This window comes from Excalfactoria chinensis, chromosome 4 (assembly GCF_039878825.1).
Source record: "Excalfactoria chinensis isolate bCotChi1 chromosome 4, bCotChi1.hap2, whole genome shotgun sequence".
Taxonomy (NCBI): domain Eukaryota; kingdom Metazoa; phylum Chordata; class Aves; order Galliformes; family Phasianidae; genus Excalfactoria; species Excalfactoria chinensis.
Genome location: NC_092828.1, coordinates 80,765,378 through 80,791,797, shown reverse-complemented (window position 1 = coordinate 80,791,797; position 26,420 = coordinate 80,765,378). Strand labels below are relative to the sequence as shown.

Here is a 26,420-nt window from a genome sequence, read left to right as displayed (position 1 = left end):
GGCCAGATGGGCTCGGTGGGATGGCAGGGTTACAGGCACTGTGGTTTGGGGCAGCAGATTTCGTTTAGAAAATATCTGCTCAAATAATCCCCAGTTTTCTGCTCTTAGCAGTAACTGAGCTCTGCCAAAAATGCTGATAGATTTGCTTGTCAGAATTAGAAAAGCTGGTAGGAGTTGATTGTCTACAATATCAGCAGTGATTTCTTCACTTGAAAGATAAACAGTTGACCTGACTGCCACTCATCACAGTATCACAGTATCATGCAAGTTGGAAGGGACCTTAGAGATCATCGAGTCCAACTCCCGGGATTTGAGCCCTCTGTGTAGCAAAGCGGCACTTCTACCCCTTGTGCCACATGGGGGATTCGAACCCTGGGCCTCTGATGTTGCAAGCAGCAATTCTACCACTGCGCCACTGGGGCACAAGTCATCATCACAAGACACTCATCAGTCTGTTTATTTGCATTCATTCTTTTTTATTCTGTTTTCTTTCACTTTGTTGCACTTAGCTCTTCGTCACCACAAGGCAGGATCCCAGGTGATGAGAGCTGAGACTAAAGGTACGTGTTGGTAACAGTGATCAGCCACATGGTGGTCCCTCAGTTCAGCAGATGGAGTGGTGAGAGTCTAGGGGAGGGAATGGGATCTCAGGGAAGAGGTTGGGAGAAATGTCCTTTCTGATGGAGACTTTTAACAAGGGAAGGATTTAACAAGCACTCGGGGTGCTGCCTGCTGTCTGTTGATGGGCATCACTCTACAGACCATCCAGCTCTGCTATTCCTGAGCTCTCCCTTGCTGCAGTCAGGGAAAACTCGAGCACTGTGGAAACTGGTGCCAAGACCCGGGGTTTATGCTGGTTCTGGGTTTGCCATCACTGATGAACATACAATGCTGCATGTTGCCATGCTTGTTTTCTTCTTTCAGACAGCGCAACCATCTCAGCCCAGCTAGACCAAGGAGATGTTCTGTGCTTGTGAAATGGATGCGTCACAGCTAAGACTTTCCCAGTTCAAACGACCTGGAGAGCAGCTATCAAACTGGACGATAATTTCCGAGTGTGCTGTCAGAAGTGGCTCAAGAAATTAGAAGGAGATAAAAATGGTGAGAAGGCCATTACTACGTTTGTCTTGAACTGTTCCCAGTCCTTTTGTCATCGCTCCCTGCCTGAGTGAGGGATGCTCGCCAGGTGCCTCTGCAGGTGGCAGTAGTGCTGGGTGAGCACCAACAAGCAGGCTGTGAAAGGGACAGCAGAGCAGGGAGCTCTGTGCACCTCCACACTTATTGGGAAATGACCTCAGTGAATGGACAGACATCGCAAAGTTCAATATGCCGATTCCCAGTGCTTGGGTGCTGGGGAAGAACGACTGGAAGTTGTGTCCTTGCCACAAGAGGCTCACCCATATGCTGTGTTCTCCTCACTCACGAAGCAGTGGTGTGTTTTTCCACGTGCATTACTGGCAGCACTGCTTGCACTGGGGCTGGCAGGGCAGCAGTGAACTGGAGGGGAGTGGGGGGATGCAGCCCTGCTCCTCTTGCTCCCATCTGCAACTGGAGTTGCTCCCATAGACCCAGCAGAAGTCTCAGTGCTCATGATTATTCTGCTGGGCCAGCACAGTGGTGGGGAGGAACTGAAACTTCAAAAATATGGGTCAGTGCCTGAAGTTTTTCTATGAGGAACATGGTTTCTTGTTTGCTTGTTACATTAATTTCCAATCCAAGAGATCTCTGGTCTCTTTCCCTCGGTAGCAGTATTGTGTTGATGCCTCTGGTCTGGAAGGGGAGCACATTCCTCCATCCCAGGACCTCTCCCAGTGTCTGTAGCTCCGGCCAACTTCAGGGCTCAGTGCTGAGCAGTAGCATTTCCCTGTAGATAGACAATGAGCACTTCCCTCCTTTCTGTCAGCAGTCCAAAAGCAGCTTCTCTCTTTTCAGTGACTCCTTGGGTGCTGGGAGCATTCCCAGGGCAGTCACCAAACATTCTTGTTTGTTCCCCAGGTGCTCAATCCCCCCAGGCCCAGTGCAGCTGTGCAGGCAGGAGACTGCAGCAGTGCTCTGCGATGTGCAGGTGCTTTCCTTCTGTGTGCCTCTGCCTGATTCCTTACTGAATGTGATGCTGGCTTTCGCCGGGCACACAAGTGTTGTGTTGATGATGCTTCCATCCCCATGGGCTTCAGCACTGCCCCAGCTGCTCCCGTGCTTGTACTCTGAACAGTAGCATGTAACAGTGGCTTTTAAAACAGGCATAATGTCACCACCTAGACTACATGCAGCAGCATCTGAGGGCTTCTCCACCCTAAGCTGAGCCTTCTGCTGCACCCTCTCACAAGCAAACAGGGGTGAATAGCATCAAACTGGAGTGCACTGCATTTCTGGCTACATGTCCACCCCCAGAGCTCAGCACTGAGTGTCCAGTGTGGGAGTGCCCCTTGGGAACAAACAGCTTCATCCCCAGAGGTGTCACAACTGCAGTGTCACCCAGCAGTGTCAGTCCATCACCTCCCCCCCACTGCCAGCAGCCCCTTCTGATTTGAGGGCCTCTGAGTAGGCAGGCTTTGGGCCCGTGGGGTCTGCACACAGCTTCTGTTCTGCACTGAGTGCTGAGCAGCACTGCAGGGACCAACCCTGTGTGAAATGGCAGCTGTTAGTTCTCCTGTCCCAGCGGCTCTGAACAAATCCAGTGCCGTGCAGATGGCACAGATGCCTGTGAGACAGTGGTGGAGTCTGAAAAATAACAAAGCCAAGTCTTGTTTTCACCCTCAGCACTGTAAATGGGGAGGAAGTAGCGTAGTAAGAACATGTCTCAGTGTCCTTTTAAATGTGTTTGTCATGCATCTGTGCTGGCTTCTTCCTCATTAGCAATGCAGAGCCATGGGGACTCTGTGCTGGTCTGGGAGGCACAGCCCTTGCACTGTGCTGTGGGATCATGGGCCGTCAGCCCTGCAGCCAGTTGGTCACATAGCAGTGTAGAGTACTTCAATGTTTATAAAGTTTCCATGAAGTTAAATGAAGTCCGTGTGTGGTTTTTATCCTTCTACAAACAACGCCTGAACATTGCACGAACTGCCAGCCCTGTTGTGCTGCACAGATGAGCCTACAGTGCCTGGGAAGGCAGCAGGACAAGGAGCCCTATGACCAGCACTGCTCCTGCACTGCCTTGAGCCACTCACTGTGCCTGGTGGCCATATGGCCCCATCCCCCTGCAGGTCCCTGCCAGTGCTATGGCTGTGCTCACCATGTGTAGCTCCCCTGGGTCTGTGGTTTGTCCATAGTGTGGGTGTGGGTGCACTGAGCATCACAGCTGCCTGCAGGCACAGGGCACAGTGACCAGGCATCCCTGTGTTCCTGCTATTACCCCATGTCAGCCTGTGCTGTGGTTAGTGGGACAGCAGACCTGTGGGCTGTCTCGCCTCAGCCCAAATTGCTTCCAACTGCAGCCCTGCGGGGCGGCTTTTTTTCTCCTTGTTTGTTAGATTTTCATTCCAACAAGCACCAAAAGCATTTGTGAATGTCATTACTGCACTGAAGGGCGCTGGCCAAGTCCAGTGGGAACATTCTGAAGCCACAGCCTTTGCTGTGCTATGGGGGATGTGGGGGGTGAGCAGCCCCCATTGCAGCTCCTTAGAGAGGCACGGGCTGTGCTGCACACTTTAATGTGTTTTTTTACCTTTAACCTCAGTCCACTGAGCGTTGTTCAGCTTCCTCTGCCAGCAAACACCTTTCCACGCAGGACGGCTACAAGCTCAGCAGGCTGCTCAATCCTGCTGCAATACCAAAGGGCCCATCCACAGCTGCCACTGCTATTCATTAGCAGTTGGCTGCGGATTTCCTTATGTGGTTCACTGCAGTAGCAGCAGTAGTGCATGCTTCAGGTGTGGGCAGAGCAGAGTATGGAGGGCTCTGGGAGCACCATCTCAGGGTAAGAGGCAGTTTCCTTTCTGTCAATTCTGGGGCTGAGTGGTCAGCAGAGTGTGGTGCTGTGTGGGATGGGAAGCACAGGTCCATTTTATCACAAAGTTACAGAGGAACAGAGTTACAATTGCTCATAAAAATACTGAAAACAACAACGAAGGAGGAGGACATGGGGCTTTATTAGCGCCTCGTTTCAAGAAATAACATTAATCAAAATTTACTTTTGAAAGGCCCTAAGAGACGTGTATGAAGAGATCAGTCAGCTGATGGGTAGAACAAATAACAGCTCAGATAATTAATAGCAAAAATCTGACTGTGAAAAACAGCCTCTGTGAGTTACCCAACACACAGCCTCATCCATTTAGAAATTACCCAATTATTCTTGGCATCTTCAACACCTATTATTTGTCACACCGAGCAGCATTTCTCATGCATATAACTGAAATGAAAGCCGAATGCAGCGTACAGCAGAGCTCCCACAAGCAAAATTCTGCCTTTATTGTACTTTGAACAATGACAGATCTGAAGTTACAAAAGAGCTGAGCATGGATCAGGGAGGGCTGCCCAGGGCACAGCATGGGCTGAGGGTTCATGGGAGTCCAGATGTGGGCTTGGGTGTTTCATTGCCCCCAGTGTAGCATAACAGGTCTTTGTCCTGAGCCTGGGTGGGCTCCTCTGGTTGGTTATGACACAGATGGTGTCACTCAGCCCAGCACAGTGATGTCTGTATTGGGGTCACATCCTGCACTGCATCTCCCAGCAGTGCAGTGTCACGGCTGCCTGGTCCCAGTGGCAGTGTGCTGTGGGTCTCTCTTCAATGTGTTCCGTGTGTTTGGGGCAGATCGTAGTTCCAAGCAAGAAAAACAATAAAGAAAGTGAAAACGATGGCAACAGTCCAACTGAAGTCTTTTTCTAGAAGCAGAATTTGGCCTCAAAGACCATTGATTTGGGCAAAGTGATAGAAAAGGCAGCAGTGGTGCAGTGAAGTTGCACCCCTCGCAGAATGAGACGTGTGCTCCAACGGAGCTGCAGGCATTGCAGTGGGTGGAGGTTGGCACTCTGCAGCAGTCACAGTGGGATGGGGTGGGATGGATGGAGGTACTGCAGTGCTGTGCAGGAGCCCCGAGCTCAGCTCTGCCCTCAGCATCCAGCAGGTAGTGAACCAGCAGTGAAACTGAACCATGTCTGTGGGTCCCCACTCCTTTTGGTTATACCATGGAGTTTACTCCAGGACTTTACTCAGCAATGGTGAAGAAAGCAATTGCAAAGATATCGTGTTCAGTTACTGCTGTGAGCACAGCTGCAGGCTGGGAGTCCTCCCCAGGAGAAAGGCACCAGCAATGGGCTTTTTGGCTTGTTGCAAAGGAAATAAAGTGTATCGATATAGAGAACTCTTTTTATTACAGAGACAAGTTAACAAATAAACCAGCATTAATTGCCACAGAGCACAAAATACCCGGCACAGAGAGCAGCTTATTACAAATTTACTGTGGTTTTATGTTTGATGCAGATATGTACTTTCTGAATTGAAAAATGCAGGTTTTCCTGTTGATTTCAATAGGAATGAACAGAAGTCCTTCCTTGCTTCCTCAAAGCAGTGACCACAATGCCAAAACAAAGCTGCGGGCAGGTCACAGCCCGAGCTGTTGTTCTGGAGGCCCACACCTTCCCCATATGTGGCACTGGAACAGCATTTCTGCAGCCTTGTGCTGAGGATGGGTGGCCCTATAGCACCGTTCCCAGCACCCAGGGACAGATGGCATCAGCACCTCAGCTGTGGCCGCTCCCACCTGGCAGCAGGAATCAGAGCCATTCCAGCAGTCATTACGTTGTAAGAACGTATTTCTACTTTGAAGTGGTGAGAAAATAGACACAGTCCCAGGATTCTTCCCTGAAGTGCATGGATGCTTTGTGCAGCTGAAGGGAGCAGAGATAAAGCGTGCTCTGCTGTCCCTCGGATGCCACCCTATTGGCCAGAGTAGTGGAAGGAGAGCTGCACACTGACACTGGGACCCCCAGTGTGCTGCATCCATGCTACACAAGGACGGGCTTTAGAAACCTGGGCAGTGCAGAGCCCCCAGAATAAACAAAAAGCTGCTGTTACTATTGGCACACGCTGCCTCACCACCAGATGAATACCCAAGTGCACCCAGTGTGCAGTCAGAAAGAAAGCTCATTAGCAGTACAGAGAACAGGTACCTTCAGCAGTATAAATGGGGGCATGCCTATATATATGTACACATATGTTTAACATATAGTTTGTTACCAAAACATCTCAGGAGAGATCCTCACGGCAGTGGCAGCTGTGTGGCTGTGGCAAACGGCACTGCTCCATCTGGAGGGTGCAAAGCCATTCTGTGCTCTGACAGAGCTCAGCTCCCCAGGACTGACCCGCTGCTGTTCACCTGCCCATGCATGGGGCAGGATGCTCACTGCCTGGGCTTAGCTCCATTCCTCCCAGAGCTGAGCAGAAGGCTCCACACAGTGTGCAAGCAGTGATGTCACAGCAGTGCCGGGCTGTGCTACTCCTTAGTTGCACTGTGCCTTCCCAGGGATTCCAGGGTCTGAGCTGGCCCTACACTGGGATAAAAGCTCAGCTGGGACCCCCAGGTCAACTGTGACAGGATGAGGATGATGGTGAGATTCTCTTTACTTTATTAAAGCAAAAATAGACAAGAAAATGTAGAAGAAAACACGAAGTACAGAAATATATGGCAGGACCTGGACTTTGGTATTTCTTAAACCGTTTTGTGGGCTTTTGTTTGTTTGTTTGTTTCCAGTTCCTGCAGCAGCCAGTGGAAATAAACCAAGAGACTGTGTTAATCTCCCCCTGGCAAATGCTTACTCGGGTGCTGCTGCCCCCAGCTCCCCCTGCTCCAGCATCACAAACAGCCAGTGTGGGGACAAAGCACTGCAGAAATTCACTTTGAAACTGAACAGCTGCAAGGCACAGCCCAGGCCCTGCACACACACTTGGGTTCACGTTGGCAGAGCCCCCATAGCACAGAGCAGCAGGGAGCACAGAGCAGCACACAGCTGGCAGCACAGCCTGCTGCACAGCCCCACTTCCTTCGCAGCAGCAAGTGGGTGTATGCAAGTCCCTGTTAAGTCTGGTTTCTTCCCCATGTCACAGCAGAAAAATACCCAGCAGGATGCACTTACACTCATTAACTAATGAAACCATACTGACATGAGCTTATGCAAAATGTAAAGCTCTCCAAAGAGGCTATTTAGAACAACCATAAACATCCTTCCTGTTGATGACAGAGATCAAGGCATTACCAAGCCCCATTATTCATCATTCTCTTCTGACAGAAAACATTCGAGAACAGAACGGTACACCAGCAGGGCCTTCCATTGACTCATCTCAGTGCATGAACAGATCATACCGACACTGAAGATGCAGCAATAGAGAGCTGCTGAGCACACCAGGACCTGCAGGTTGTGCCCACCTACATGGGGGGACATCAGGAGAAAGAGCACAAACAGAGCCACACAGACCAGGACAGGAGATCTCATTACAAACGTCTGTACAGAGAGAGCTCAATAGTTCTGGCTTGTTTTTCTCCACCTCCTCCCTCAGTGAAAACCCTATAGCACGACTGAAGAATATCTGTAACTTTAAATGCTTGTTCCTGCTGAGAGTTTGCAAGGAACCCAGCTGTACCCATGGGTTTTGCTGGCAGAGCTGGAGGTTATGCTCAGCTCTGGACAGGTCCCAGAAGCAGGAGAACCCGCACAGCAGCCGGGAGGCTGTGCATGTGGCAACCAACAGGCTGAACCCAGCTGCTTGAGGTTATGAGGGGGCACAGAGCACAGCACACCTGTCCCCGCCCCACTCCCTCTCACATGGAGAGCTCTGCAGCAGCAGCAGGAGCAAAGCAGTGCCTGTGCCATGTGAGCACAGCCTGCCAGACAGATCCTGGCACAGGCTGAGGCCTGTCCCATATCCCAGATCAGCAGAAGACATCAGAATCGACCTCTGATGTTTCTCACATCCACATTCTCATCTCTCCATGCCCTGGCAGTTCTGCATGAGCACAAGATGATGCCACCACTGCCACAGGTTGTCATTGCAGCCATCTCCCAAGGTCAGGGCTAATGACCACAGTCACGGATCCCACAGGGCCAGACCTGTCTGCTTCACTCCTTAGGCACCCATCTGCTGCCACGGAGAGCAGCTCAGGCAGATGGCAGACAGGTGAGAGAACTGAGATGCCAGCTGTGCTGGCACCTGGCATGAGCAGAGGAGGAGTGCAGGCAGGGGTTCAGCTGCTGGGGGTCTGAGGTCCAAGAGGTGTCAGGCACTTGTGGAGGTGGCACAGTTGTGTCTGAGCAGCTTGGGATGGGGATGGGTGTGCTGAGAGTGCACTGCTGAATGGGCAACATCCAGCTCACCTCAGAAAGGTGCCCCGGGGGAAAGCAGCAGCTATCACCAATGGAGCCTTCCAAAGCCCATCCTCCTTCCAGTAGCCATGCATGGAGCCAAGCAGCATGGGGCTGAGCAGCCCTGCACAGTGACTGTGGGGTGCCTTCCTGCTGTGGGGGGGTTCTCTCATTCATCAGATTGCAATTCATCTCTTCCCCTCAGTTGCTCTACTGCAGTATCCAACACATCTGCTTCCCAGCACCGTAATACACATAAGAAGTCCCAGAGGAGTCTGGTAAAAATTCCCACACCCAACATTAGAGGGTCAGCCTGTGCCTCACCTTGTTTTGGTTTACAGAAATACAAGAGCTGGTGGCACATCTCCCATTCTCCCACGGTCCTGGGGCACTAAAAGTCACTGCAGAAAACAAAGGATCAACCACCCCCAGGTGCTGCAGAGGCAGGGCGTCCCTGCGCACCAAGCAGCCCGACCCTGGCAGTCATTCAGTCAGAGGTACCACAGGAAAAAGAGAAAACAAAGGAACCCCAGCAGGGAGGAGTTTGCTACTGTCTGCCTGGCGGCACATTGTCTCTTTGGAGGGGATTCCCCAAGGCACTGCAGTACAGTAGTGCAGAAACAATAGGCAGAGGTGGCTGAGATGTAGGCGATGCAACTGGGAGACCCTCTGGAAGATCACTCAGCATGGAAGTAAATGGGTTTCACTTTTCCAGACAGGATCTTGGGGACCTGCACAGAGATGATCTCGGCCATCATTTCCGGATAGTCCACGCTCACCATATGGGCCTTAATTAAAAGATCAAATGTAAACTGATGCAGATCCTTGGCAATCTAGGAAAGAAAGAAAGTTTGTTAGGGAAAAATTCCCCACTGGGTGATTTCTGTAGGAAGGTCAGCAGGAGAAGCACAGCAGGGCTGTGCCAGGGCTGCACATCCAGGAGCACACGGATACAGCCAGGGCAGTGTGTTGGATTGCTCCTGGAGAAAAGCAGCACACAAGTGCCAATAAAGGAAACTAAAGAAGCAGCTGCATGTAAGAACATGAACACAGTGTTCACGTCTACAAGGGCAGTAGCACTGTTTCCCAATGCTCCTGCAGGGACAACAACCCTCCCTGCTGCGCTCCCAAATTCCTGTGCTCCAATTCTATCTGCTGACTGCTAGCTGATCCCAGGCTGACCCCGCACTGCTCTCTTACAGGATGCACGGAGTCCAGGACCTTGGTGAGCTGGTAAAATCGCCGAGAGCAGGAGGTGGGGTTCTTCCTCTTGCAAGCAATGATCCGGTCTAGTTCCTTAATGTAGTTCATGCGAAGTTCATCAAAGAGCTTCTGGTTCTTCAGGCCATCCACTGGAACTGGAGAATCAGGGAGAGGAAACAGTCAGAGTTGCCCCAGACATGGAAAGAAGGAGAGAGCCATAGCAAAAGTGAAGGAGTGGTCAGTGCAGAGCGTGGAGCCCTGCCTGTCTGCTCCCTGCAGCCTGGGTCTGCTGAGGGGAGGACATGAGCACTCACTAATACTGAAGAAGAGCAGAGCCTTCATGCAGAGAAACTCCTGGGGTGTGATCTGAAGCCACCCGAACTCCTGGGAGAGCTGCCGCATCCTGACACATTGGCTGTACATTCTGGATTTGTGCATCCGGTACCTGGGAGGAAAGGAGGCACAGAGGTGGAGGGCAGCTCGTGCTGTGCCCAAGGACACTGGCACATCCCTGGCACCAGGACTGAGCTCCTCTTTGAAGTGCTGACAGCAATAGGCCTGAAGGCAGGAGAGGAGGATTTTCCAAAACATGCCTGTGTAACTCTGTGTCTGAGGATGGATTGCTACGTGGCATGGTTGAGTTTGGGTGATGCTCTGCCTCCCTGGAAGCAGTGATTCACCCCATTTGGTTACACAGAAGGGACACGAAGCTGACCTTCTCACACAGCAGGTGCGCTCTCACTCACTGCTGTACTTTGTTACTGTTTGTAAGCTCTTTTGCCTTAGTGCTTACAAAACCTGCTCAACTCAAAGCTGATGGTACACCAGAGGGACATCACCAGGAACTGGAGGAGCTCACAGCTCACGTTTATCTCTGCTTCTGCAACCAATCCAGCCTGCTGGAATCAGATCCCACCCCCATCCAGGATCCAGGCAGTACTGCAGCCCCTCACACCTACACTATGGGTTGGTGCTGCTAAGGGCACAGAGAGGGAATGGAAAGAAGACACAGGAAGACACTGCAGCTCTCCTCATCACTTCTGGAGACTGCTACTGCTCCTCTCGCCTTGGATTAGCTCTCAGCGCCTAATTGCCTGGCTGCACATGCCATAACCAGGCAGTACAGCAATGCCTTTGCCTGATACTCGTTTCTCATCCAATGTGACCCAGGCAAAGGCAAAATATAGATTACTGATGTTTGGCACTTACTCATTGAAGACCAAATCTGGAGCAAAGTAAAGCATCCTGGAGTTGACGTTAGTGAAAGATCTCCAACCCATGGCAAAAATCATGAGACCCATCCAAGAATACTGGATTATGGACATCTGGTCATCCACATGCAAATTGCGAAATCCTGTTCAAAAGAGAAGCAAAGCACAACAGAGGGATGTCACAAATCAATGCTGAGCTCCAGCAGTTCCTGGAACTGTCCTCATGCAGAGGCAGTCAGAGGTAGAACTGAGCCCTCGTTAACCAATAACCTCTTCTGGGTGAAATTCTGGCACTCTCAGAAGTCACCATTTTCTCATTTTGAGAAAATCACATGTTATTTCAATCAAACATTAAAACAATTCCAGCACTTTTGGTGTGTAATTATAATCTGCAGTGCATAATTACATTCCACTGAAGCGAGCATCTGTCTCTTGCTCAGAAAGCTGTCAACTGCAAATGAGCACAAGTGGTGTTTCACTGTAGCCTGCGATTGCTTTAGGTCCACACACTCCCATCCCAGCTTTTCTATTACCCGCCCAAACAGCATGGCCTATGTATACCAAAGCACCTCTGCCCCTAGCAAGTACCTTCATCCCCAGGGCTTCCAGCTGCCTGTGGGCAGGACTGCCATCTCCAGGGGCTGTATGCAGCACATTTGCAGAGCACGGGTAGAAATGGAGCAGCTCAGAATCAGATATATTCAACCCTAGGATGTATCTATGTTGGAATTCTGTATTTACATGTTACATGCCACACCAAAAAAAAAAAAAAAAAAAAAAAATCACAAAAACAAACAAACAAACAAACAAACAACCCCCTCTCTTTTCCAATCTTTTGACTTCTCCGGTGTACCTGTTCAGAGATGAATTAATTGCCTACTGACGTATTGCCATACACAGTGACAATGTGCTGGAATGTTCTCCTCCTCACTCCTACTCACTCCTGTCCTCCATACTACCTGCCCACTCAGAGGGGCTTCAGAGGAGCTGTGTTGCTGCCCTGAGATAGAGCCTGCAGGAAGGAGCACTGATGTGCAGCCATGAGGATGGACATTTGGTCAGTGTGTTGTACCATCATCTTCTGCCAAAATCAACAGGCTTTGTTTTCCTCCCCTTTTAAATTGCTCTTTGAGGGGAAAACATCTTCTCAGGGAGGATTAATAGACCAAAGATGAGCAGGGAGGGGACATCTCTGGGTGGCTGTGTTCATGTGCAGCACAGTGAACACCAATGTCCCAAAGAGCCCCTTCAGGCTGCATTTCTTACCCACTCAGTCTGGTTTTCCCCTAAGCACTGCACTATCAGCTCCCAGTGTATCTGTTGGATTCCTGCCCCTCTCTGGAAGCCTACTGTCTCTAGGCATGGCAGATGATGTATGGCCAACATGACTGCTAAAGAAAAACACAAACCTACAGCCATAACGTGTTGCTGAGTTGCTGATATGGCATAGCTGGGGAGACACATGTTGATACCTTCTGCAGAGAGCAATCACTGCAAAAGTAATATTAACTTTATGGATGATTGGAAAGAGATGAAAGCATAATCTTTTTCTTGTGAATAACCATAAAGTAGCAAAACTAAGAAGTAAATTCTTTATCTTCTCTCTTGATATACAGTGCTGTGTCAGAATTACATCTCCCTGAGAGATCAGCACGTGAGCACCTCATATGCTACCCTAAAGCAGCATTTCTATAAAAATAAATGCTCATTTGTTACCTTGGAAATGTGATAGTCCAGAGAACAGAAGAAAAAGAACACAATGCATTGCATCCTCACAGTTACACAGAGAGTTAAACACAGGGCAAGGCAGCAGATTTGAAGCAGAAAAGCAAGTGATGGATGGGCTGCGATACCCATAAGGCCCCATCTGACACAGCAGGCACACCAAATTTTGCAACAGCTGCAACAAACAGCAGCATCTACAAGGGCAGCTTGGCCCCAGCCAGGAGCACCTTCCTTCTGCTCCTCCACAGAGCAGTTCCTTCTTTACAGGATGCTTTCCTAGTTCCTTTGGGAACAAATTAAGGCTTTCTATTTGCAGCCATCTAAAATGATTTTTAAACCAATGCAATTGAGTGTCAGTCTGAATTAACAGCAACATCTTAACAACATTTCAGTGAAGGGGAAACAGCGATTCAACCAGAGCTTGAATTCTGTATTCCAGTAGCTTTATTGGCAAGCTGTGCTTAGTTATTCTTTATGGGGAAAGCACGGTTTGATTCTACCTGCCATGGCAAACACAGCTCAGAAACACTCCTGCTCATGGCAGCCCTGTCTCTGACACTCCAGGATACTACTAAAACTTTGCTGAAAGCAGTGCAGCAGCACCACAGAGCTATTAACTGCCCCAGGTGTACCGGTTCAGTATGAGATGCAAAGTTAATCCTCAGCCTTTAACCAGTAGTAATCCAATGCTGTGACACCAGGTCGACGCTGCCCAGCAGGTGGTGCCACTGCCCCCCACCCCAGCACAGCACTCACTTCACCTCTACAGGGCACAGGGCTGCTCTGTACAGGCAGCCAGAGCCTCTCTCATCAGTGCTGTATCTGGCAGGCAGAAAGGACATTGTGGTCCCCCAGTCCCTCTCTGCTAGCCATGCTCATTACAGGCTTGCAACCTCCCAGCAGACCCAGCGCAAATCCTTCTGTTTTGCTAAAAACACTGATGTCCCACTGGTTTAAACTGGCTGGGTTCTGCTTCCATTACTTCTCCATCTTCACTGCTTCCAGCACATCACTGTCCCCTGCGCCCACTTGACATCAGGCTGCCCCACCAGCACATCAGACAACAAACAGCTTCAGAAACTTCTGACCAGCAGATCATCCTTGGCTACCTGACAGGATGCTGCCGGCTGTGTGGTGGTGGGGAGCTCTGCTGGCTGCCAGCACAGTCACCCACAACCATCAGAGCCACCATCAATGACCACCACCATGGTGCCATTCACAGATGACCAGTCCCCAGAACAGCCAGAGCACGGCAGGAGCAAAGGAACCACATAACCATAGCCTGGAGCACAGGACAGCAACAATGCCATCATTGTTTATTCCTTCCCCGGAAAATATCAGAAGGGTGACTAAGTGGTAAACTTGCTGTTATTACTGTTGAGCTCTGGTGTTGGCATTTGTCACAGAACCACCAGGAGAAGGCTGCAGATCACAGATGGGAAGTGCTTCAGCTTGGGGTAAGTGAAGCAGATAGGGAAGACAGCAGTGAGCTGCCAGGGCTCCGTGTACTGCGGTACTCAGGGGTGCTGTCAGCAGCTTTAGGAGGATGGCTGGTGCCTGGGGAAAAGCAGTGAGAGCATCCACACATATAGCATGACTGTGCAGAGCTCTGATGGAGGCCAAGGGCACCATGGCCCCACAGTGGTCCCAGTACCTGCAGATGGGGCCATGGCCACATGAGGACTTCCCAGCACCCACAGAACATAATGAGCAGGTGCTTATCTTCTGTTCAGAGAAGAATTTTGCAGGTTTGGTTCATACATCTCTGGAAGTGGAGCAAAGCCACTGCAGTGAGAATAGAAAGAAAGCAGGACCCTGAGACTCCAATTAACAGCATCCCTTTGCATGCATGGGGAAGACAGCACATGCCTGTGTGATGACACATGCCAGAGCACTGCCAGCACGGACAGAACTTAAAAGGCCTGAGCACCTTTGCTTTCTGTCACACCATGGCCACCCTTCCCATGAATCAACCACAGAAAGGAAACAAACCTGGTGTTGCTGTAATCTGGTTTATGAGGAAGTTACAGGGACAGACACGTCATAGAGCACTCCCTAGGAAACATGGCTGTTCAGTACAGGTTGCAAACCACCCCCCCTTTGAGCCTCCCATGGAGGCACAGCAAACAGTGGGCTGTTAGGATAGTGGCAGGGCTGGGAACTGATCCATCTGTCCTCACCTGGCAAAGCCTTTGCCCACTTGACGACATAGACCAGTTGCCTCTCTCCAAGCTCGTTCAGGCTGCTCAGCAGGTTGGAGAAGGAGTCTGGCTGGCTGTTGTCATGACCAGCACACACCACAGCGGGCTCAATGGCTTCTAACACGTTGAGGAAGATGGGCTGGCATTCAAAGCCACTGATGTGTGTCATCGCCATCTTAGGAGCTTGTTCCTCTGTGGGGCTGGATGAGCTGGCTGCCTCAGCTTCATCTTGTGTCTTCAGGCTGCCCAGCTTCTTCAGTTTGCGGGCTGTGGAAAGGACAAACTTTAGCATGACACACAAAAAAACCCATGAGGTTCCTTGGCTTCTAGTTCCATCAGTTTTGTTGGTTTTGCAAACAGCAGAAGTGAGAGCGACGAGCCATAGCAATGCACACAATGCAGGAAGTCTGGGGAGAGCAGAGTATCACAGGCAGCATGTATGGACAAAGGGGAATACACACTGCACAGAGAAAACTGTTTGTTCACTAATCTTACATGGAAAAAAACAAGCATCACTTACATCCTCAGTCACAACCAGTCTCTAGTTAATTCCCGGTTAGAAATGGAGAAGAAGAATGGGAAAAAGGGAAGCAGATTAACTCAAGTGCAGATCCCAACAGTCAGCATCAAAAGGAATTCCATGCAGAGAGCCCGTGGGGCTGGGGCTGCAGGGAGCAGATGGACGTGCCCACAACCAAGTGCCCCAGTTGTAGTACACCAGCTCTGAACTTCAGTGCTGCTGCTCTGCTATAGGGTGCCCTGGGAGCTCCAGACCTCAGTGTTCTTGGAGTGTTAGCGGCTACCTAACCCAGTGCCTGCAGGACAGTGCTCAGCACAGCACAGGTTGGCAGGCTGCTTGAAAGGAACTGCTTTCATACTTCACTGACTGCAAAAAGCTCTAATTAATTAAAGAAGAAGAAAAAAAAATTGCTTAATTCAAGCGGAGAATTTAACATCAAACTGATTGTTCTGGGGGTTTTGGCTCCCACATTACATGATACTTATCTCAGATTTCCTTTCAGCTGTAATTAGAAAAATAAGCAGCAAGACATAAAAACGCCAACTAAGAGAGCAGCTCTATAAATCAGCTTGGAACACTGATCTGTAAGGAACGCCCTTTGGATGATCTGCCATGATTAAGGCAGGCTGCCCTGCAGAAAAAGGAGAGGAAAACTAATAAAATTAAAGGAGAGCAGTGGGAAAGCAAGGCTACAGTGTGGCATGATAGTCTTCAGTGCTTGTTTGCGTGGGGCTCTGGGGCACCTGCATCCACTTCAGCAGAGCCATCTGATGGCCGCAGTGCCTGCAAGCAGAGGGGTAATGGGAAATGCAGGTGTAGGCTTAAGGAAATAAAACCAACCAAACCCCATCTTCCAAAGGTGGGCATAAAGTGACAATAAGGGCATGAGAATCTATAAAGCCAAACTTGTGCTGTATGGAACACACACATATCCCAGTCTAAATAATGCAATTTTTTCCTTCTTTCTTTCTGAAATATTTTCATCTGAATTGCAGTAAGAAAAGAGCACACAAAGAATGATGCTGGCTCAGAGACTGCAGTCATAAACCAAAAGAGGGGGGCAGACAACAGTGAAGTCAGATAATAACTATTCCTACTGGAGGAACCTTATATTTGTGTTCTGAGGAGCTCTTATTCCACAGGGGCCCAAATTGCTGTTAGCAGATGGAGAAAGGCTCAGAGTTACGATGGAGGCGGACATCTATGGCCTTCAGCAGGATGCTGTGGGTTGGGAACTATGAGTTGTCCTCCAAAACAGCCCTGCACACAGTCCTGCTTCAATCTTCATGTCTGTTTTAAATTTGGAAATGCTGGGATGCAGGCAGGTACCTGACCTAACACAGTTTGTACACAGACTGCCTCAGTGCCACCTCCCCTGTGCAGGAGACCATCCCCATGGTGGCTGCTATGCAGCTGCTGCTAGGAACAAGAATTGAAAAGAGAGGAAATACAAGAACACCAAAAAGAGTTGCCTCTTCCAGTGCATCTCTGGAATACTCCAAAAGCACTACAAACATCTGATGTGGGATTTCTCTCTCCAAGTTTTAGACATCTCCAGTGCTCATTAGCACTGTTACTCACTTGGTAACTGCACAGCAACAGATACCCAGATTTGATTTCCTCTTTAAGGACATCTGTTCTGTTACACCTCTGCCCCAGGACAAGGCAAGGCAGGCAGAAACCTGCACTGTCCTCTCCCTACACATGGCGTGAAGCTTTGGGGTTTGTTAGTGGGTACATCCAGCTTGGAAGCTTCAGCACACTGTTATCAGCTCAGTGAGTCACACATACGGTGCAGCTGAGATTCTGCTTTATTCTTTCATTTATAAAACATTTTATGAATTTGAGAAGGGGGGAAAAAAATGCAACCCTTGGATGACTATAATTATATAGTATCATGATAAAGCATTAGTCATTGCAAAATTACAAGGGAGTCCCTTATACAGTAATTAAAGAAGTTAGACACCTTTGAATGAAGAGAACTTGGCCAGCTTTCAGCTAGCACTCGCTGGAGAACTGTCTGAGGAGTTTGGTGTTACCAGCACACATTTTGCACAAGTGCCTTTCCCCAGGCAGGACCTGGAGGTCTCAGCACTTCCAAGCACTGTTATCCAACCTCAGCTTTGGACAGAACAGCAGCAACCAACAGAGATCTCATCAGAACCCGATTCTGTCAATCCTACCACTGTTCTTTCTTGCACATTGTTTTAAGTTTGGATTATTTTAGTTGATAATTACAATAGCACTGGCATAGTAGACCCATAAGAGATCTAACTCAGCCTGGCCCACATTAATTAAAAAAAATAAAACCCACTAAAATGATATGAAGTCAATATGTTACTGCTGAAATGACTTTTAATCACCCAAGTAATACATCTCAAAAGTAATTACGAATGTTGAAATGACACCAAACAGGTCTGCCCTTCTGAGGGTTGCCCTTGGCCCCCTGTAGTGCACATTCACATTCATTCCAAAAAGCAAGTAAGCTAAACATTTACACTAATTACAGGGCAATGCAAAGATGGGTAAGCAGCAACAAGCTGTAAGGACTGATCACTGAGCAGGTCTGCTGACAAGCTCTGCCTGCTTCCCACAGAGCAGGTACCCAAGGCACCAGAGAAGCAGGCTGTACTCTGAGTACGTTTGGCAACATCCTGCAGTCCTCCAAAAGCTGATGGAGAAACAGAAACCTGAGCAGCAGTACAGCTCAGTGGCTACAGGACTAACGAGGTCCCCATTCACATGAAGGAGAACATACTGACCTGGGGAGCACCTTACCACTGCTCTTACCACCACTGGTGCTGCTGATATTGGAAAAGTGCTGTGTGCAATACAACAAGGCAATGGCAAATTTCAAAAGGCACATAAACAGTAAAAATTAGGCAGTATTCTCTGGCATAAGAACATAAGGAATGTTGTCTGGGTAGCTGTAAAGAAGGCTAAGGGGTTATTAAGTCACAGCCAATGAAACCCACTGCAGGGGGAAGAAATCCAATAAAAGATGTTTTTTCAGTCAGACGAGCAAGCCTGTAATAAAAAAATCTGGTTGCTGGTAATGCAGGATAGGGGAGGGATGCTGGGGAGACAGAGAGAGCCATGCACCAGGAGGACTGAGTTAACAAGGCCAGCACCAGCACTGCTTTGGTGGTTTTTTGTTTTTTAACTTCTTCTCTCTCATTGGCTTTACAGTGTTGATTGAGAGAGAAGATTCTGTTTAATGGTTTTCAGCTTTCAGGTCAAAGTGATCTCAATCAATAATGAAATGCTTCAAAATATTGCCATTCTGTGCCAAATAGACAGCCCTAAATAAGGCATTCAACACAACCTCCTCCCACCATTAAAATACTCCGAGCTGCAGCTCTGCTGGCCATGCCCAGCTCTATTATATCCTACAAGTGCCTACTAATTAACAAGCAGTTAAACCCAACTGTTGGGAGCTTGGAAGCATTTCCAAATGCTGTGGTTCTACTGTGGGAGAAATAACTGCGGGCAAACTCAGAGCAGACATGTTTGCAACAATTGCCTTTAAACAGACATTCAAACCAAATGTAAAACAGGCCGAGCAGAACAGGTCAGGGTGACCCAAAAAGCTCAGGAAAAAAAACTGAGGAAAAAAAAGAAGAGAAGGGGAGTTCAGTGCTCACATTGCTTCTGCAGCACCGAGAGGAAAGCAGCAACACTGCCTGCCCTGCCTACCAGGAGCTGCACTTCCATCACTGCTTCAGATTCATTTCTCACTGCTGCCAGCACAGGCGGAGCAGGTGGGTCCCCGTCTGCTGGATGCGAGCATGCAGAGCTGCAAGAACTGTCCTGGGGAAAAATAACATTAAGACCGGTGCTCCTTCCTGAGCTGTAAAACAGAACCTTTCCAGCAGTAAATTCTTTACAATGACACTGCATCCTCACAGTTCTGTGTGGTACTGCACAGCCCAGCAGCATTGGCCGAACACTGATGCCCTTGGTGGAGCAGGGCTGCCTTCTGTGCTGAGCCTTCCATTCTCTGCTTCTCTTGTGTGAGCTGTGCTTCCACTGCACTCAGCTGCCTGGGGTCTCTCCATCACAGGTCAGCCCCCCCAGCACATTTCTTGGGGCATTTTTATTTCCATCCTCATAGCAAACAAATCCGAAGCTGAGCCACGCAGCGGTGCTGGAAATAGCACATTGAAGTTCTGCATATTTTTGGGGCAGAAAGAAAGAAAAGTGGGCCCAGGATATATTGAAGCTTCTAATTTGAAATGCTGATATTTCAGGCAAATAAAATGGGCCTATTTGCAGGAACATGAGACTCACTGGCACAACTGCTTGACATTCTAGGTTTTGGAAAGAAAACATAAGATTTTGAGTCAGTTTTGGTAGAGCTGCATATTTGGGAATGTTGATAAACTACAACAATGCTCATTCAAATGTTGGGGTTGTATTTCTATAAAAAAAGTGTCCCTTTCCCTAGTTCTACCCATGAAAAATCATTAGAACAGGAGTGAGCAGTTCAAGAAGGATTTGGTCTGGGCGAGAACCCAATCACCTGGCTGCTGAGACATCAGTTCAGATCATGATGTTTTAAATTAAGGAAAAGAATGCTTCCTGAAACTGAAACACAGATGTAATAAGTTAACTTCTGGGTATTAGAAGTGTGCAGCTGTTTCCAGAAGTTCCCAGTGCTCTGTCAGCCTCACTCCCACATTCTCTGACTGCTGCAGAAGGAGCTGAGCACATCTCTCTGCTCCACACAACAGAAGCCAACAGACATCATCCATACATACCTCCAAGAGTCATCCCTGCCTCGTAGCACTTCCGCAGGCGGCAGGATGGACAGTTTTTCCTCCTGAACTTGTCGATGGTGCAGTCGTTCCGGCTGGCACACAGGTACTTCTGCTTACCTAGAAATGCCAGAAGGAATGGCATATGGGTGGTGGGCACCAATCAGACCAGACTCAAAAAGAGAAATGGGCTCTCATTGTCTCAATATCACTCAACATCCACTGGGCTCTCACTGCAGTCAACAGCACCGCTGCATTTCCACCAGTGCTGTGATGCTTTACTCAGAACTGCCTCTCCTTTCTCATAACTTTGCAGCCCAGAAGTTGCTAGCAGCACATGATGCTCAGAAGTGCTCTCGTGGGCTGCAGGGAAGGCTCCTAACCAGCACAGCGAGCAGAGCCCATTCCCACAGGGCTGGCTGTCCACATGCAGAGCACTGCCACCAGTGAGCTTCGAGCAGCTGGCACTGCTTTCTAGTCAGAGGAAGAAACAGAGAAAGGCAAGTGACTGTGTCAGTGCCAACTTCTCAGGACACTCCAGAAAACTTCTGATGGAAGTAGGGGGAAAAAGAAAAAAATGACACATTTCTTCAGCTGCTGCTAATAAGGGGTTCACTGCCAGATATATCTGCTTGGTATAGAGATGCTACCATGCATCTTTATGTGGGGTTTACAGAGATTACCTTTTAGAAGAGGAGAATTGTTTTTGCACTGTGATGTGAGGGAAAGCACAGCAATAATGACAAGGTGGTGAAGCCTCTGGCTGCAGTAAATGAGGACAAGCTCAAATACAGCAATCATGGACACAGAAATGAAGGGGAAAAGCTGCTTACCTTTGGAAGACCTCAGGTAGGCAGGGATCTCCAGAGAAATACCCTCACCTCCACTGCCAGCCCTTAAGTGAGGGCTGGGAAGGGATGGATCCTGGTTCCATTCCTTCCATCGCTTAGGTACATTGCATGCACTTGAGCTCCTCTGGGCTAGCCCTGCCCTCCCACCAGGTGCTCCATCACTGTTTGAGGCCATGACTTAGCATTTCTGCTACAAACTAATTAGCAATTAACATCTGAAACCTAATGAAGCATAACTAAGATAAGGATGCTTTGGTTTGCACATCTTTCAAAAGTTATTCATCTCTTGCTTGACTCTTTGCTTTAACGACAGCAGCTTTCCCTCCAATGAGTCTCCAGAATGCTGCAGGTGACCATGGAGCTGCTCAAGTGCTGCTGCTGCACATCTCTGCAGTTTGCAGAACTGAGGCCCTGGAGAGCAGCTGTCCCACTCCATTCGCGATTCCTTTCACAGTTCTGTTTGGAGATGAGTTACTTTTGATGCTGCCCATTCCTGCTAATAGGACTTACTGCCTGAAGCTTACAGGCTGGTGCTAGAAAGCTCATAGCTTAAGGAGCTGCTGTCCCAAGGTTCTGCTGCTGTGGGTCTCACTGTGCTGGCACCAGTAAATATATCTTATGGACTGCATTTGCAGCCATCAGGAGAAAACTGGAGCTGTGTTTCCTGAGATGCTGCACAGCAGCACCTTCCAGGGTACTAAAGAGAATCAGAGGAAGCTACTTCATGCAGGTATCTTAGCTTCATCTTCCCACTTGCCACCAGAAATCCAGATTTCATCTCATTTTTTCACTGCTCCAATTGTTACACGTACCAAGAAGGAAATTCCCTACCTGACTCATAATTTGTTTTTGTATCAAGTCTGAACACATTTACTGGATCAAGATTTGTCTGATATACTTCATGCCATTCCAAACCCAGCTCAGCTCAGTGTGTAATAGAGCCATATGCCTTACAGATTCTGTAGGAGCAGATTAACTGGGAAATCAGGCTATATCGAGTTTTAATGTTATTTATTGTTCTGCAAGCGTTTGCTTTTTTTTACACTTAAAATACTATTTCATCAGAGATTCATTGAAAGGATGAGGATGAATAATGTAACCATTCTGACAGTGCACTGATTTTGGTTCACTTATTTAATGACTCCCCACCTCCCACGCACACCTCCACAATGTCTTAACATGTGAGAAAGAGAAGTGGCCAATTTCCAGCTACACAGTAATCATAAACCTTATTGGCATCAACTGTTGCTTCACCATTGTTCTCCAGGTTCCAAGAAATCATTTGCTTTCTGCAATCATGGCAATGGTGGTGCCCACAGAAATTTCTACACTACCCATGACTCTGAAATTGCATATCTGTATCTTCTGGTTGGCACCATCTATCTCCACCTGCAAAACTGTACCTGTAACCAGTAATCATTACAGCATCACATGAAAGTAATGATAAGGCCTGGTGTCACAACAAACTTCTCTCACGCTGTATGCTAACAGGGCTGTACCCAAGGGCTGAAACTACAGCGTACATGTGAACTTCTAAGAATTGTTTCCATTAAAAACTGATGATGCCATCCTCAGTGCTTTAGCTGTTAAGGTTGCAGAAATAATGGAGTGAGAGTGCTTTACCAACAGCATGTGATAGCTTGCTAACCGCTCCCAATACTGTTCTCATCAGCTCCTCTTCTTATTCCCCCTCCCTTTTGCTCATTATCAGTGCTAAGGGCACTCAGAGAGGCCTCAGAAGCAGCTTGCACAGAATCCCACAGAACACAAGCACCATCCTCCCTTTCAGCAGTTCATCGAGGACAATGAGTAATATACAACTTCAGCTGAAACTGGGTTACTTGGAGTTATTTTTACGCTATAGGAACCGGGTGCTGAGGCCATCCTCTCTCCACTTGACCTCTTTACGTGCTTGCACCAAACAAGAATGGATGCTCTATTTTGCAGGCGTTGGCATGGAGAGCCTGAAGCTGATTTTGCTCTCCTTCCCCTTTAGTTTCCCTGCAGGATTCCTATCTCATGATGGTAGCAGATACTGGGAGGCTCTATTGGCCATCAGAACTCCCACAGATGTCTAAAAGCTGGGGCTGGGACCTGCGGGCAGAGCATGCTCAGCCAAGGGCACAGGGCAGTGCCAGGAGCACCACATGGCCATCCTTCCTGGCTCCTACCCCTGTCCTGCCTTGCTTCCCTAGTCTAAACTACAGCATTGCTGCCACGATAACAGCTCAAAATCTTCAAGAGGTCAAGCTTCCTGTGATGGGCTGCACTTAGGAAGAACAGCAGCTGCTTGCACCCCACAAGGACACAACAGGGCCAGGCCTCATGCTGTCCCAGACTCCAGGCAGGACAGCAGGCCACCAGCCCAAGGGCATTCCTAGATGAGGTGGCCAAGAACCCCCAGCTGCCCCTCAGTGTACTGGCCCTGCTTGCTGCCATGGCAAGGACATGGGGACACATCGGGTGCCCGCAGCCCCACAGGCAGTGAGCTTCAGCACCCAGAGCACAATGCACAGCAAGGTGCACACTGCAGCATCCCTATCACAGTTCTGCTTCCCTGCCAGTGGGCTCAGAGAATGCAAGATTGAAGTCCCAGTCAATGCATTGCCCAATGGTCATTATTTTAAGTTTTATCCATTAACAAATGGGAAACAAATAGTAATGGAAAGACTGCTTATGTGTCTGCTTTTGCTTTGTGTGAGAATCAGCTGCTTACTCACCTTGTCCTAATGCCTGGGGACTTAAAGGGGTCCTTTTCCCTAACTGTAAAACTTGGGAGCCTGGATAACTCCTATCCCAACAATGGATAGGGTGGACATGGTTTGAAACATGAACCCATGACCTGGTAGGGTCCACATTATGTCACTGTCCCCATTAAGGCAGTGTCCCAAGCCAACCCTGAACTTCTGCTCCACTTCCCACCATAGACAGCCCAGGGCTGCTGCTGCAGCACCTATTGCAGTTCCTTTTCCAGCCAGGACTAAGTAATGCTTGCCACAGACATGAGCTGCTGAGCGATCCAAGCACAGCACAGACATCTGAATGAGAAGGTGCCATCAAACACAAACGTGAATGCTGATTGGTTTCAGTAACTCCAAGTTGCTTTACATATACCAAGACTGTTTTTTTTAATGATTTCAGAATCTTACTCTCTTGTTGTAAGAACAAGCTGAAACATTTGCAGTCAACAGTTCTTTGTTTAAGATAAGCATGCTATCTTTCTGTTTTACTAGGTTAGTACTGGAATGAATTTTTCTCTTCCTCCTTCTGGCCAATGACAGAGACGCTCTCTTAAATTACTGCAGATCTGAGACTCTCAATTTGCAGATCTGTAAGCACAGGTCAAGCAAGCCCTCCCATCACAACCAGAGACCCTGCTCTGAGCAAAACCAACCAGCCAAACTGTCTGTGCAAAGAGGCTGTTGGGAGCTCATCAACATCAGATGTACTTATCACCTGATGCCGCCTCAGGTGTGTATTCCCAGAGAAGAGCCCTCCTCTCCCCTGCTGATCCAGATGTTTGCTCTCAGGCAGGCAAGAGATGAAGCTACAAAGGTAACTGAGGCCAGTGCCAGCTGCTGCAGTTCCCTACTTTGCAGCACAACACTGCAGTACTTGTTGGCAATGCCCTTCCTCATGGCTCTGGCTCACTCCTTTTCCAGGTAGAATGATGATTCTGCCACCACTGAGCTCTTTGGTGCCCATCCCTTGAGACTGCAGTTAAGTCAGAAGTGGAGAGAGGGAAAGGAGAGCAGTTCTGCAGTCTCAACTGAAAATCAAGATTTATAGAGAAAGATGTGTACAGCTGGGTGGTGATTTAACTAAAAGCCCATTGCTGCAAGAATTGCTAGTCCTGGTGCTCTTCCAGAAAGCAAAGTAACCTGTGTAAACATCTGGAGTAAGATTTACAACTGTGAATGTAAAAACCCATTAAATACCTCTCAGATGAGAGAGATCCTCATGTTTCAGGGCATAAACCAAACTGAAACAGCTGGCAGTAAGGCCAGGCTTTCTGAGAAAGCAGATCTCACAGCATCTCACAGAACTACAGGATCTCTTTGCCAGTGCTTTCCCATGGGAGCTCCAGCATCAATCATTGCCACAAACTGGGACATAGCAGGAGCTGAGCTGGTAGGCTGGGTACCAGAGCCACTTCTAGTTTATGTTCCCACTGGAAATGACTAAACAGGGCACAGGTATAAATTTCCTAGTAATTAATAACAAGCCACTATTAGTAGACTACTTTTGCAAAGTAGTATTCTAAATATTCACCCATATTTACCACAATAGTGAAGAAAACCGAAGTGTCCATCATGATGCAGCACAAACCCTCCAGCTCCCCTCCTGGGGCTGTGATCCCAGCAGTCTGAGGGGGCTAGGAAGGTGTGCTGGCTCCGCATAGGGCTGCCTGCTGGCAGAGCTAGAGGGAAGCCCTCCAGGGAACCAAAACCAATGGTCTACAAGTGAGAACATTCACCAGTCAGATAGACAAGCACAGAAGCTGCAGGCACTGGCAAACTATCAGTATGTGCAGGTAGCAGCTGAGCTTAGGAGGCAATCCAGTGAGAAGAGGGCTGCAAGATGGGGCTAAATTACAAGCCTTAAAATTGAACAGCTCTAGGACTATGTGCAGTTAAGAAGGTATATTTGAGAATTCTTAAATCCAACAAGAGATGTTGGATTGTTGCTATATGATGTGTAATTGTTTGACTCCCTGGCAACAAGACAAATCTGTGATGCTTTAACTCAGTTGACCTGAAGTCAGCCTGCCTCAAGCTCCACATAGTGCCATGTCTGACTGCTCCTAGACCAGAGCAGAGCTGTCAGTTTGCTTGAGTGAAGTCTGCAGCAGTGAGCAGCTGCTGGCTAGCAGACTAGTGCAGAGCATTCACCCAGTGGCACTGGTACCAGACACCCCTGGGAAACCCTGCACTGGGCTGCTTGGATAGCAAGGGGAGAGGAGAGCAGCAGAAGTGTCAGCAGTACCTGTGATTTCACCTTCCACCTTCTTCTCTTTCCATTGACTTTTAAGGGTAAGAATACCCAAAGTAACATCATGGTGTTGTAGTCTACTGCAAACCTAAATCCTTTACACAATGTCAGATTAGCAATGAGAAGAAGTAATTGTAAAACACAGCGATGGTATTTGAAAGCAGCTCATTTCTACTCACAGCCACCTCAAAAACTGGCAAAAAAACTGTTGTTAGCTCTGGTATATTTCTCTGGTGAAAGGCCAGTCCTTGCCAGGACAACACACACACAGTGCACAAAAGGCAATGACAGCAGAATGCAGAGAAGCCTGGCTCTTAGTCCGCTGGGAAATTTGCCAAATCTGCTTTGGGGTTTGTTTGTTTGCTAATTTAGCTCACTGTCCCATCGAGAATGCAGCCTGTGGAGTCATAGTCCTTGCAGTATCACACAGAGGCAGCTACTTAACTGGCCAAGATGGCCATGAGCCCTCCTGCAGTCCTGGAGAGATCCCTGGAGGGATGAGAGCAGGGTATGGAAAAGTAACTCCTTTCCTGGATGGGATGGCACAGCAGGAACTCCCAGAGGGAGATCTCTCTAGGAAAACTCAGTTCTGTTCTCGCTAATGGTGACTGATTTTGAAGTGCGATGTGTTTGGAGCACTTGCCTGTTTCAGAACCAAAACTTAA

The 26,420-nt window shown here is 48.6% G+C and overlaps 2 protein-coding genes across 4 annotated transcripts in view; one reads left to right on the top strand and one right to left on the bottom strand.

The window, feature by feature from the left end:
* The window catches only part of OPHN1 (oligophrenin 1), a 48,000-nt gene extending 44,999 nt beyond the window's left edge, over positions 1 to 3,001 (top strand). For 2 of the 3 annotated variants that reach the window (XM_072335395.1, XM_072335392.1), the window contains 2 exons: positions 510 to 560; positions 925 to 3,001. In XM_072335395.1, coding sequence (XP_072191496.1) covers positions 510 to 560; positions 925 to 977 — 104 coding nt within the window. In that variant the 3' untranslated portion in view covers positions 978 to 3,001. The remainder of the gene's footprint in view (positions 1 to 509; positions 561 to 924) is intronic. The other variant, XM_072335393.1, reaches the window with a different exon arrangement.
* Positions 3,002 to 3,985: 984 nt separating this feature from the next.
* The window catches only part of AR (androgen receptor), a 46,526-nt gene continuing 24,091 nt past the window's right edge, over positions 3,986 to 26,420 (bottom strand). The window contains exons 3-8 of the mRNA XM_072335396.1: positions 19,916 to 20,032; positions 14,615 to 14,902; positions 10,708 to 10,852; positions 9,813 to 9,943; positions 9,496 to 9,653; positions 3,986 to 9,128 (exon numbers count right to left, since the gene is read on the bottom strand). Of these exons, the coding sequence (XP_072191497.1) occupies positions 8,973 to 9,128; positions 9,496 to 9,653; positions 9,813 to 9,943; positions 10,708 to 10,852; positions 14,615 to 14,902; positions 19,916 to 20,032 (995 nt within the window). The 3' untranslated portion in view covers positions 3,986 to 8,972. The remainder of the gene's footprint in view (positions 9,129 to 9,495; positions 9,654 to 9,812; positions 9,944 to 10,707; positions 10,853 to 14,614; positions 14,903 to 19,915; positions 20,033 to 26,420) is intronic.